The 13,728-nt window shown below is 37.2% G+C and overlaps 2 protein-coding genes across 5 annotated transcripts in view; one reads left to right on the top strand and one right to left on the bottom strand.

Annotated features, from left to right (window-relative positions):
* The window catches only part of LOC143715794 (uncharacterized), a 168,433-nt gene that overhangs the window by 150,550 nt on the left and 4,155 nt on the right, over window positions 1-13,728 (top strand). The gene's annotated exons all lie outside the window — the stretch shown is intronic.
* Window positions 1,828-13,728, bottom strand: part of dock10 (dedicator of cytokinesis 10) — a 165,164-nt gene continuing 153,263 nt past the window's right edge. For all 4 annotated transcript variants that reach the window (XM_077207559.1, XM_077207558.1, XM_077207561.1 and 1 more), the window contains 12 exons: window positions 11,812-12,027; window positions 11,663-11,720; window positions 10,940-11,038; window positions 9,007-9,113; window positions 8,801-8,923; window positions 8,594-8,707; window positions 7,126-7,272; window positions 6,766-6,976; window positions 4,424-4,614; window positions 3,778-3,878; window positions 3,381-3,519; window positions 1,828-2,502 (listed from right to left, as the gene is read on the bottom strand). In XM_077207559.1, coding sequence (XP_077063674.1) covers window positions 2,455-2,502; window positions 3,381-3,519; window positions 3,778-3,878; window positions 4,424-4,614; window positions 6,766-6,976; window positions 7,126-7,272; window positions 8,594-8,707; window positions 8,801-8,923; window positions 9,007-9,113; window positions 10,940-11,038; window positions 11,663-11,720; window positions 11,812-12,027 — 1,554 coding nt within the window. In that variant the 3' untranslated portion in view covers window positions 1,828-2,454. The remainder of the gene's footprint in view (window positions 2,503-3,380; window positions 3,520-3,777; window positions 3,879-4,423; window positions 4,615-6,765; window positions 6,977-7,125; window positions 7,273-8,593; window positions 8,708-8,800; window positions 8,924-9,006; window positions 9,114-10,939; window positions 11,039-11,662; window positions 11,721-11,811; window positions 12,028-13,728) is intronic.

Below are 13,728 nucleotides of genomic sequence, written 5' to 3'. Positions count from 1 at the left end.
ACTGATGAAATATTTGATTTATTCATTGCTATAGGAGAGGAAGAATTTTCAAAACTCTTTAAATCATCTAAATCTACAACATGTATATTAGACCCTATAGTGACTAAACGATTGAAAGAGATGCTCCTAGAGGTCATAGATCCTCTTCTCAATATCATTAATTCATCTTTGTCATTAGGATATGTACCAAGAACCTTTAAGCTGGCTATGATTAAACCACTTGTAAAAAAAACGCAACTTGATCCTACAGAATTAGTCAATTACAGGCCGATCTCAAATTTACCTTTTCTGTCAAAGATACTCGAAAAGGTAGTATCTTCACAACTGTGTTCCTTATTAGAAAGAAATGGTATCTGTGAGGATTTCCAGTCAGGATTTAGACCGTACCATAGTACTGAGACTGCTCTCATTAGAGTCACTAATGATTTGCTCTTATCATCCGATCGTGGTTGTATCTCTCTATTAGTGTTACCCGGTCTTAGTGCTGCATTTTATATTATTGACCACAACATTCTTTTAAATAGACTCGAAAATTATGTTGGCATTAGTGGAATTGCACTAGCATGGTTTAAATCATACTTATCTGACCGTTATCAGTTTGTAGCAGTAAATGAAGAGATGTCTTATCGGTCAAAAGTTCAGTATGGCATACCACAAGGCTCAGTACTAGGACTGTTGCTGTTCACTCTGTACATGCTACCCTTAGAAGATATCATTAGGAAGCATGGCATTAGTTTTCACTGTTATGCTGATGATACTCAGCTCTATATTTCTTCACGCCCTGAGGAAACTTACCAATTCACCAAATTAAAGGAATGCATAGCTGATATAAAAAAACAGATGACTAGTAATTTCCTACTACTTAATTCTAAAAAAACAGAGATTCTAATTATTAGACAAAAAACTTCCACACGTAATAACCTAGAAAACAGTCTAACACTTGATGGCTGCTCTGTTAAGTCTTCATTGTCAGTTAGGAACCTGGGTGTGCTCTTTGATACCAATCTTTCATTTGAAAGTCACGTGTCTAGTGTCTGTAAAACCGCATTTTTCCATCTTAAAAATATATCTAAATTACGTCATATGCTCTCAATGACAAATGCGGAACAGTTAGTTTATGCGTTCATGACATCAAGGCTAGATTATTGTTATGCTCTTATGGGTGGTTGCCCTGCACATTTAATAAACAAACTACAGCTGGTCCAAAACGAGCTAGAGTTCTTACCAGAACCAGGAAGTATGACCATATTAGCCCAGTTCTGTCAACACTGCATTGGCTCCCTATTAAACATCTTATACATTTTAAAATATTGCTGATTACTTACAAAGCACTAAATGGTTTAGCTCTACAGTACTTGAGCGAGCTCTTAACGCTTTATAGTCCTTCACGCCAGTTGATAATACCTAGAATATCTAAATCGACTGCTGGCGGTAGATCCTTTTCCTATTTAGCACCAAAACTTTGGAACAATCTTCCTAACATTGTCCTGGAAGCAGACACAGTCTGTCAGTTTAAATCTAGACTAAAAACACATCTCTTTCATCTAGCATACACATAACACATTATACATTTATATAATTCAATGTTAGGCTGCATAGATTAGGTCAGTTGGAACCAGGAACACTTCCCATAAATCCTGATGTACTTTGTACATCATAAGAAGGAGGGCGTCTACGGTAATATTAGTCTCTCTGTTTATCCCGTCAAGGTTTTTATTTATTTATTTATTTTACCTCTTTGTGTTTGTATTTTATCTCGTTAGTTTGAGTTTTCAATTTGGACGTTTTATTCAATCACTGTCATGCATTAAAAATAGACACAAACAATCATATATCATATTTTAATATGTAAAAAAAACATTTTACATTTTAATTATTCTTATTTACAATTTACAACAGTACACAAAGTAATAGGTAAAACATTGTCAATCATAAAAAAAACGTATAAAATAGCACATTTGCGTTTGTAAAATGAACGAGCTGGGAATGTTAGAACGGCTTTACATTCACTCACGAACTAGAGATGTGTTCATCACGATTATGTGGAATACATAGAATGAAACATGACAATCATACTTCTAACAGTATTCAGATATCAGTGAAAAAATTACATCAGAAAGCAATGAGGTGAAAGCCCTATAAAATATTTTGAACAAGAGATTTGCTTAGTTAATTAAGGTCACTGTTTTCTAAAAGAGCAGGTTCTAGAATAAAAAGGCATATTTGACGCTATGCATGTACTTGTTGAGATGTATGGGTGAGTTTATGTAGGGGTGTGTGTGCAATGCAAAAAAACACAGTCATTTGCTTCATCCACAATACTAGAATGCTTTTCCTTTTTGTCTTTACTATTTCATTAAAATCACGAATTCTGTTATTCGCTCTTGTCAGAAAAACCCGGCAGCCATTTTGGATAAAAATGTCTGTAAGCCGTTTCCAAAGCTCACTAGCAGCTCAGATGGCATTGTGTCGTTCGGGTCCTGGTTGTCTTGAAAACGGAATCTTTGAATGGCAGAAAAAATATGCAATCAACATACAGAGCAAATAATCGAAAAAATTATCTAAATATCAAGTTTTAAGTATCAGCAGTGGTCAGAATCACATAGACCAAAACAAAAGCAGACATGCAGACATGGAGCGCACATTAACTGGCAGTTGCATTGTTTTTCAGAGAAACAAGTATGTGTGAACTTAGCATGTTTCCTAAATACCTGCAAACAGTACAGTAAACAACATAACAAAGCTATTGTATATCTGATGCATTTAATCTTTAAAGGCAAATGTCGCTGAAACATCTCAGTTTGAAGGATCCTTGAAGGCAGCCTTCGTTTCGCGTTCTTCATTCTGCCTGTTCTGAAGGACGCATCGGATTTATCCTTCGCGGCCTTAATCACCCACAATCCTTTACACATATTCAAATTTATGTAAATGATCTGACGGAAAACGAGTCGGTACTGAGCTCGCTTGAGTTCATTATGAAATGTAAGACAAAAAAAATGTTCTCGGACATGAAAGTATAGATGATATCTTTTGTTTCGCTGTAAATTAATCACTTAACACTAAACTGCCAATAATGTAAGCCACTGAGAGACCACATGTGGTTGTCATTCCCAGTACTGTAGCCAGTTAATATAAAGATTTGTCCAAAATTAAGTGCGAGGGCAGAAACATTTATAACAGCCATGCGCACTTCCTTTTGTGTCTAATTCTAGCGTTTAATGCTGAGAAGGACTCAGTAGGATGAAGAGCACCGTGTGTGTGTGTGTGTGTGTGTGTGTGTGTGTGTGTGTGTGTGTGTGTGTGTGTGTGTGTGTGTGTGTGTGTGTGTGTGTGTGTGTGTGTGTGTGTGTGTGTGTGTGTGTGTGTGTGTGTGCGCTGACCTGCTCATTCATGATAGCGGAGAGCTCGTTCAGCATGTCTTTATAGTGAGCTTTCATCTCCTCCTGATACTCCAGCTGATCTTCTTTTATGAGACGCTCGTTCACCTTCAGGGCCTGCCCACACGCGTCTGCAAACTGCCTGAGAGACGAGAAACAGCAGATTACAGTTGCAGTCACAGTTCCAAACAAACCAAACCTTTCTGGTCATTTAAACCTATATCCTTATTTCCTAGTGTCATTGTAAATCACTTTTAAATCCACAAGCAAGCGCACAGAGAGATTTGCACTATTCATTAGAGAGCACAGCGTATCTGAGACCGCACATCTAGATTTGTGCCAGAGCGAAGGAAATTCACTGTTTTTATAAATCCTCGATGAATAAAGAATAGAGAAGTACCTGAAGATCTCTTTCAGGAGTTTGACTTGGTTGTCTGGGTATTTCTTAGCATTCTTCTCCTCAAGGAAGGCTCGGGCGTAGGCCATGGGCCCTGCATTTACCTAAAAAACACAAACTTCATGAAATACATGATTCTTATTTTACAGTCTTAGTAATGATGATGGAATATCTAATGCTAGTGGCATTAAAGGGAAATTCACCCAAAAATGAAAATATTGTCATCCTTTATTCAATCATACATGTTTAGACCAACTTGAGGGTTTTTTCTTCTGCTGAACAGAAAAGAAGATATTTTGAAGAACATGAGTAACCAGACAGTTGATGGACCCCTTTGACTTTCATAGTAGGAAAAAAAATATTTCATCAACTGTCTGGTTACTCATGTTCTTCAAAATGTTTTATTTTGTGTCCAACACAAGACAGAAACTCTTACAGGTTTAGAACAACATGAGGGTGAATAAATGAGGACAGAATTAAAATTTTTGGGTGAACTATGCCATTAACGTAAGAAAGCAGAAACGGCGAGATATGCATAAACAATTTCAAATGCACAATGTGGAGACAAAGAACCACCTGACATGCATTTATGCTAAAGCGATATGACTGAAGAGTAATTCAGGATATATATGCTGTACGAGTCGCTCACCTTAACACTGACACTGCCCTGTAGTTTGAGCTGCAGGCGGATCATGTCCACCTCCTCCATGTTGCACAGCTGTTTGAGTTCAGACACTTTACGGCTCATCTCGTCGATCGCCACCTCGATGGGGTTCATTTCTGTGCTCTGCTGGTCCACCACCTCGATACGCTTCTTCAAGAAGGGCAAACTAGAGCTGGCTGCAGGATATGAGAGACGGTATTAGGTGCATGTGAAGGATTTTATGGGCAGTGTTGGGTGAGTTACTCTAAAAAGTAATGACTTACACATCTTCAACAGTGTAATTAAATCACTGAATTAATTACTCTCTCTAAAAAGTATTTCGTATTTCCATATCAACCAGTACCCGTTGAACGATGCAAGGATAAGCATTAAACTGCTCTTTTGATTCTGTCAAATAAATCATAGGAAATTGCATTATTCTTGAACTGATCAAAGTATTTAAAGGGAGAGGGTTACATTGAAACATTCATTTTAAATCCACTATTGTTTTATAAAGAATTATTCTATAGTCTATATAGCAATTACACCAGAAGTAACTGTAATTAAAGTACATAAGTGAAAAGTAATTAATTGTGTTTTGTTGTAAAAAAAATACAAATCAGCTATCATACTGTATTGGAAAAATAAGTATCGGGCAGTCTTTCTATAGTCTATTAAATACAGATTGCACACACTGCAAAAATATATACTTTTACTCAGTATTTTTGTGTAGTTTTCTTTTTTTTTTTTTTTTGTAAATCAAGACACATTTTCTGGAGAATCAAAATTACTTAAGATATTAATTCTTTTTTTAAATAAATTAAAAAAAAAACCTAAATCTAGTAGGTTAATGCTTAAACCAAGAAAAAAAAAAAGCCTTAGAGGCAAAACAAGTAGATTTTCTGACCCAATTGGCAGATTTTCTTTTCATGTTTCAAGCATAAACTCAATATATTTTTATCAGTTTTTCAGAAAACAAGACTTAATATCTTATGTCATTTTGCTTCTCCAGTAAAAGTGTCTTGATATAAAAATGTTTTGATATCTGTATTGGAAAACAAGACAAAAATACTGAGCAAGAAAATCCGTTTTTTGCAGTGCACAATACTTTCTGTACTTTATTACTTAAGTCAATGTATCTGTGTCATTGCTCTTTTGGAGTCAGCTTGAAACGGCATTTGCAACACATTTTTACTTCCGTAATCGATTTATGGGTTAAAAAGTGATTTATGGTTAAAAGTGCGGTAAGAGTTTTTATTGTTTTGTTTTGTTTTTTCACGAGAAAATAAGAGAAAAATGCTCCTTGAAAGTTCACTGAAATAACTTCCCCATCGGATATCACACAAATCTCTGCGACAGTCCTAGTCTCTGTAAATTGAGAGCTGAGAGCCTGACAGATGAACAGATATGGTTTTTATAAGTTTGAAGGGTGCAAAATGTTTGCAATTATCTACAGTAACTATTAAAAAAGGCTTACACAACAAAACGTCCTAAAAGGAATAGCTGAGTGCTTGCCGAGCTTCTGCTCGACCGGCTCAAGGAGGAGGAGTGTGTTTAATTCAGTGGCCAAGTCAGGCAGAAGCTCCAGAATGGCTAACAATGCTTACAGCAACAGTTTTGGTCAAGGGAAAAAATAAGGTTTATATGTAAGGGTTAATGCCCGACGAGGTGTCCATTGTCGGGTATTAATGGACGACGGCAAGGCGTGAACCGTCCGACGCGCAGCGGAGAAGTTCCAGTGGACACCTCGTCGGGCATTAACCCGTTTATACCGTGGTCACTTGCCAAATAACATATTTTTAAAACATTAGTTTATATTTTAATTAGTTTTACAATTTAAATCTAAAGTTTTTACAAACAATAACTTGGATTCCCTGGTTACGCCTGACGGTTTATTTAGCAACCGGAGATATTTATAGTCCCTCAGCGGTGTTATCTCCTTGTGTCATTTCTCCGTTTTATTTACAATTTTTCTTTCTTCAGCAGCATCCCAGTCATCAAAGTTGTCAAATTCTCCAAAAAGGTTAAAATAGATAACGAAGTCGCTCATTGTTGTATTAGTAGGCTATGTATAACGGCTAACTAGATGTTTGTTTTGTTACAATAAATTGTAAACGGATACTTTGACTGCCTGTTGCTATGGTTACTCACAGCTGATGTAGCCAGCGCATTTATTAATTTTGAACGGTAAATAGTCAGTTTCACCAGAACTCCTTTACTAGGTGTCCTCTATCACTTTTTAATGGACACCCTGCAGCCAATCAGAATCGAGTATTCACCCCGACCATGGTATATATGAAAGTGGTTTCCTTTTGGTTACATTTTGAGGTTGATTTTAAGTGCCTCACTAGTCAGGATGGTTTTTCTTTTGCACTGTTCCTCCACGTCTCCATGTTTTTTTCCAGAAAGAGTGAAGGGCGTCTCAAAGACAAAGCGACTGATGTTGTGATGGTGCTCGAAGTCGGTCTTCTTCTCCAGCTGCTCCTTTTCATTGAAATAAGGCACTACATAGGTCACTTGAATGTAGGCAAATCTGGGGTCCAGGTCTTTAGGATTCACCTGTGAAAAACACACCTGAGCTTTAAAAAAAATATGCTCATCCTAGTTACTATAAAAGAGATTTCCTAGTTTCAGACAAGATGTTATGATGGAGAGGAAGAAGGTCAGAGAAAGGGCAGAAGTGGTTTGGAGGATCCAGCAGGACACACCTTGTTGGAGTCTTGGATCATCTTCACATTATCAGCTCCAAACTTGTCAGAGTACAGTTTGAGGAGTCTTTGGGAAATCTCGGACAGTCCCGTGAGCTTCGGCTCCTTGTAGATAAACTCCTTGCTCTCCTCCTCCTCAAAGAAGCCCTGTTGAACACAACGTTACACATGACCTAGAGATCGCGGGGCGGGAAGAAATATATAACGGCTCTCACTGAAGCCCGATTTGAGATCGGTGTTAAAGTTAACACGACACGCTGTTAAAACGACAGCAGTGTTTGACAAAGCACAATGAATTCAACTTTTAATGAAGGTTAACAGCACATTTAGATGTCTCTGTCTGAAACACAATTGCATTTACCTGAAAGCACTCACAATGTACACATAAATGCACAGTATTAGAGGTCAGGATTCATTTCCAGGAGAATGGTGGTACGTTTTATCAAACCACGTGTGACATATGCCACACACATTATTAGCATGTAGGGAGATTATGAGAGTTAAACCGAGTGCAGAACAACTTAAATGAACCAAAGATGAGAAAACTTACCACTGCCTGATATATACAACACACAGGAGAGAATAGAGAAGTGTTTAAATACATTGATTTCTGAGATAAGCGCTGGGGGAAATACTTTTGGTTCTTTGTATGGACAGTAAATATTTATTTGCCTTCAAATAGTTGGATTAATAAAACTTGACTAATTGAGTGTACTCATACTAGGCATGCTTATTTGAATTCCCTTTTCTATGATGTTCCATGCTATTTTGTATTTGCTTGTTGAATTACTCCCCTATGACCATTTTAAAGTGCCCCTATTATGCTATTTTAAAGTCTCCTAATGTTGTTCTGGAGTCTCCTACAACATGTTTACATGCATCAAAGGTAGAAAATAAAATAAAATAAAAAACACTTTCATTTTCTATAATATACATTGCACATCACAACATTTTTCAATGATTCTGAAAAGACTCGTTAGATGAATCAGTCTCTCTAAATCCCTCCTTCCCGAGAGCTGCTCTGCTGTGATTGGTCAGATGGCTCGCACGCAGGGGCTGAATTAAAGCCACAGTGCATTGTTCTTGATCAAAACTGACCTGATCAACATGAAAAATAACAAATTTCACCACAAAATCATGTAAGTGATGTGTTTTGGGTTTCACAATCACCATATAAAATTTCTGCGGTGTGAAAAATAAACCCCTTCACTGTACGTCCCAGATCTAACACAATTTTGGCAAAATGCACGGGTATCTGTTTGCCTCCTCCAAGGCCACTTTTTAACATAATTTTTGCTTTTGGTGTAAAAAATTCCCACATTAAAAATTATACAAATACTAATACTAATTAAAAGGTCGGCTTCGTGATCAGAATTGGGAACCAGTGGGTTGAGGTAACAACTGCACATTTCAACTTTTTTTTCCAAAAATATGATTTCAAGAATTTTTGAGTTATTGAGTGTCTTACCTGTCCATAGAAAGCCACACGATAGTACCGACCAAACAGACGTTTCTCTGAGTTCACAACCTCTGTCACCTTCAGGTATGAGCGGTGAATGTCATAGTACAGCTCCGATAACCGCTATTGGGCACACACACACAAACACACAGTTGATAAGCATGCTCCCACATGTTTATTTTCTTTTTAAAGTCAACCAATAAACAGTCCAAGCACCTTGAAATCTCGTCTCTTCTCAAAGACAGCTATAACAGGTTTGTTGATCTCTGCAATGAGCTCGTATCTCTCAGACTTCCAAAGATAATCCACGCACATCTCTAACTGCTCCACCAGTGTGTCCTACAGATCAGAGAGATTATTCAGTGTGTATAAGAGACATTTGAAACTATGATTCCTCTAAGATGTGCAAAGTGAGAATGCACCTCTGTGTAAGGAGTGTCCTGATTGCCAGCGTCTTCTTTCATTGCTCCCTCTTCTTTAACATTCGGAGAGATATTCATGAAGGCGGCCCAACCCATACTGAATGAAGCTGCAGTTCAATACACAAACACATGTTATTAATTCATCCATCTTATATCTACCCATCCATTAACCCATTAGTCCTTGTATTCCATCCATTCTCAAATCAGTTCTCCCTCCGTACAGTATTCATTCATCATGGATCCACTAATCATCCATCTTTCATCCGGTATTTACTCATCATTCTATCCATCTTCACATCCCAGACAGCAACATAGTATCGGCCCAGATCCGGCCCACATCCGGTACATGTGGGATCCACATCTGGGCCGACACTGTATCGCTGTCTGGGATACAATCATACATCAATCCATTCATCTATCCGCTTTACTCTTTCTGTTAAATCATACATTAACAATCACACAATAACTAGATAACTAAATAATCAGTGCTACTATTAATTGTGAACAAACACTGTCTTTGCATTGTGATAATATCACAATATGTGGCACATTACAAGGATGTTTGTGTCTTCAAGCAGTATTTGCTTGAATCATGAAGACATTAGGTGAGCTGGAAACAGAGAGTCCTTGTGGACACTTTCATTCACATTCACATTCACGTGCACTTGTTCACATTATTATTTCTACTGGGTGAAAGGTACCTTGCACAAGCAAACCTTCAGGTGAAAAAAGACCTCTTTACAACAAAATTTAAAGCACTAAAACATAACCTTTACAGATGTACCTGATTATAATAACTAATGAACACATTCCCCTTTCTGTGAGCAACGAGCCCATTTCAAGAGTGAAACTAATGGAAACACGTGTCTGAACACCTGTTATGAGCATGAGATAAATGTGCACTCTGTTTACATACACTTGCTTCCTGTAGTTCCTTTAATAATAATAATAAAACAAGCTGACGTATGCTGCCTTCACTGGTAAGACTATTACCATTACTAAATACTACTAACATGGATTCTCCACCTGTTTAGAGTCTGACTGAATAGTTTACCTTCATACTCAGCAAAAATAGTTTTCTTTACAAAGATTTCTGCCTTGCCTTTTGCTTTTACAGTTAAAAATGTATATAAACATCCTTCGAACAGGATGAATTTAGTTAAGCAACAACATTCCCAGACAGCAACATGGTGTCGGCACAGGTCCGGCCCACATCTGGCACGCGTTGAATCCACATGTACCAGATGTGGCCCGGATCTGGGCCGACACCATGTTGCTGTCTGGATTACAGACAATAAAATACAATATTTACAGTGTAAATCTAGCAAATGTAGGTTCATGTTAGATTTCTCTGAAAATAATTGTACAATACTGTGCAAAAGTCTTATAGGCACATTAAATGCTTCATAAAAACATCTGAAAACTTCATATTAGTCTTTTGCAGAGTATTGTAGATTTAAGAATATCTCAGAATACCACAGAAAACAAGATACAAATCCTGAAAATGATTTTTGTAGTGTACACAAACTAACTGAGCAGCAAGGATGCAAAGCTTAGGTTTTGGACAGGTTTAACTATCTTAGTTATACCTAAGGTTTGCATCCAGTTAGTTTGTACACTACAAAAATCTTGCTCAGTTAGTATTTAGATATTTTACCTAAACATTTTAAGGAATTTGTTATTCCTTTTGGAATTTGCCACATTTGCCTTTGGTTTGCTTACTGGGGCACTGTTTTCTGTAAAGCTGTAATGAAACTATATGTACTGTGAAAAGTGCTACACAAACAAAAAAGGTCAGGGTAAACTAAGCTGCTTGAAGAAGCCCAGAAGTAGCTCTATAATAAGTAAATGCTTTACTTTAAACAGTAAGACACATTGGGACCACTGAAGGGGTCAAGAGTACTGCAGGACGGGCCGGCGGAGGTGAACTCACATTCTCCATCTTGGGGGGTTAGTAAGGGGCTACAGTTAATTACACAGGCTCCCTCTTTGCTCACACTTGGGATCCGACCCTTCTCAGACTTCCAGTAACCTGTGATTGCAGAGTGGCATCAGGTTTAACACAGGTTTACTTGCAACCTAGGGCTGGGCGGTATGACAGCACACCGTATGCAAGGGCAGAAGAGTTCGCAACAAGACATTTTGCTATATTGTTAAGAATGATGCAATAATAAGAAGTTGCACTTGTGAAATTTCCATTCACTGAATTATCTAAAAAAAAAAAAGCCATTCACTGAATTTCCAGCAAAAATAACTATATATATATTCTGTTACCATTATATTCAATTAGTCATATTTGAATAGGGTTTTAGTCATACTGCCCACCCCTATCTCAGACTCGCATGCATCTAGTGTAAACTCATACTCGTGCCAGCATGCACATGCAAGAGCCAGACAAACTGCCAGAACCATCAAAAGACAAGGCCACAAAAACTCACAGTATAAGGAATAAAGCAAGGAAGCAGGATTTTTCATTCATTATGAAGTACAGCACTGAAAAAAACAACAACAACTGAGCAGCAATGATCAAGGAGCATGTCAAAAGAAAGCTTAATAGGAGGTTATATATGCTGTGTTTACAAAAAAAAAAGAAAGAAAAAAAGAGAAGCTATCACATTGACATAAGCATGCATCACTTAAATACTGAGGTGCTCACCTCTCCTCCTCAGAGACTCTGCTATAAGTGCTGAGATGTGGATGTAGCACATGGCTGCCTGAAATGGACAAGGAAAACAGTTTTTTAAATTTCACATAAACGTACTAATACTAAAGTTTATATATGCTTCTTTATGATCTGGGTTTGACCTCGGACAGGTCTCCGTTTCTAACATGGATCTTGGCCATGCTCTCCAGCCAGGTGCGTCTGAGCTCAGGTGTGCTGGCGTAGGAGTTGGCCAGACTGTACTGCAGGTCCACCAACATTTCCGGGTCCTTTTCATGTTCTTTCATTTGGGAGGTTGCCATTAGGACCGTGCGTATCCTCTTGGTCAGGTCCTTCACCTCAGCCGGGAATGTTGTGTTCTGGAAGAAGGCAAAATAACTATTGTTTAATACTAGGTCATGTATTTGTGCTGTTCTTGTCTTCTATGACTGAAAATCTCTTATGTCGTTGCTCTAAATCCTAAATACATTTACTCATCCTTCCCTCGGGTCATTTTGACCCGAAACTCATTTTTTAAAAATTTTAAAAAATTGAGAGTTCATCTGAGGTGTCCAAGGACTATTGTCGCACTTGAACCATGAATACACACAACACATTTTTTTAATGGATTCGAGGAGTTTTGTGTTTGAAATTTAAAAAAGTAACAAATCTTTCCCTCGCTGGTCAATTTGACCACCTTAGGAATGAAGTGAACGCGAGGGATGCTTCAGCACACATAGAAACACATAATTCAACACATAATTCAAACTAAAAATGCTAAAACTTAATTAAAATATTATTTTATAATGTCTACACGTGTATCTGAATGCACACTTGATGAACTGGCTTTAGGACCCAGAGGAACAGCTCAGTTGCTCAATATAGACTACACTAGACTGAAGATATAAGGCCATCCACAAGAGGTCAGCAAAGACACCTAATGAAAGATATTTTTGAGCTGAATTAAAATGTATGCATGAAGTTGTGAGTTTTGTTGAATTTAAGTTGAAATAATGTGAGAAATGTGCTTAAATTACTATTTATTTGTTATTTATTGATCAAATCTAGTAATTTAAAGGTAAATAAAATAAAAAAATCTCCAAAAACTTGCATTAAAAAATAGAAAAAATACTATCAAAATGAAATAAAATAAGCTTTCTAGACAAAAAAAAGAGTATAATTTTAGGGCTTCGGGTCATTCTGACCCGCGAGGGAAGGGTGAAGGTTGAATATGGTAATTTTCTTCAGTGACATCAAACTTCACTGGAATGACTAGTCTTGAGGTGCCATATTTGAACACAAATGCAGAAGACTAAAAGGAGACATTAATATACATACATTTATTACATTCAGTGTTGGGGAAGCTACTCTGAAACTGTAGCTTGACAAGCTACTCATAAGTTAAAGTAGTTAAGATACAGTCAAGCCACCCTTCTGAAAAAGTAGTTAGCGACACTACAAGTTACTATCAGAAAGTAGCTAGCTACATTGAAACTATTAGATATATTTTACAAGGACATTGTATATTACATATAAATGAATAATTGTTAATAAAGAATGTTTTAAGTAAAATATTTGGGGTTAAAAACAGTATAATACAATACAATTGTGTAAGCAGTGCTTCAGCAAACCGCAGCTCTACATAGAACACAGTGGCTTACCCGAATATGTCCTTTAGTAATGGCCACAATTAAAATGTCATCAGGAGTGAGCAATTGAGGACTATTACAAACTTTGTCACAAAATCTTCTTTATAAATCTGTTGTGTGCCTACCACTTCAACTTGCAAGTTTTCAGTTCATTTTAAACATATTTTCTGCTGAATTAATTTGTAGCTTGCAACAAAACTATGCTTACAGGAAAAAAACTAAACTTGGAGCATGTCTTCTGCTAGAAAGAAACATGAGATTATGTGTACAGTGTTAAATCTGCCACCAGTTAACATTGGCCGCTAACAAGGCCTATCCCAGCTTAATATGCAGAGACAAACAAACTCATAGTTTGATTTTGTGTTTTGAACAGTTCTGTTTGGCGGCGCAGACATTACACACTGCAGCTTTAAAGTGTTATTTTTGCAAAAC

The sequence above is a fragment of the Siphateles boraxobius genome, unplaced genomic scaffold, assembly GCF_051911475.1.
Source record: "Siphateles boraxobius isolate OS27281-9 unplaced genomic scaffold, OSU_SipBor_1 6, whole genome shotgun sequence".
NCBI lineage: Eukaryota > Metazoa > Chordata > Actinopteri > Cypriniformes > Leuciscidae > Siphateles > Siphateles boraxobius.
This window is presented reverse-complemented; position numbering and strand designations above follow the sequence as displayed.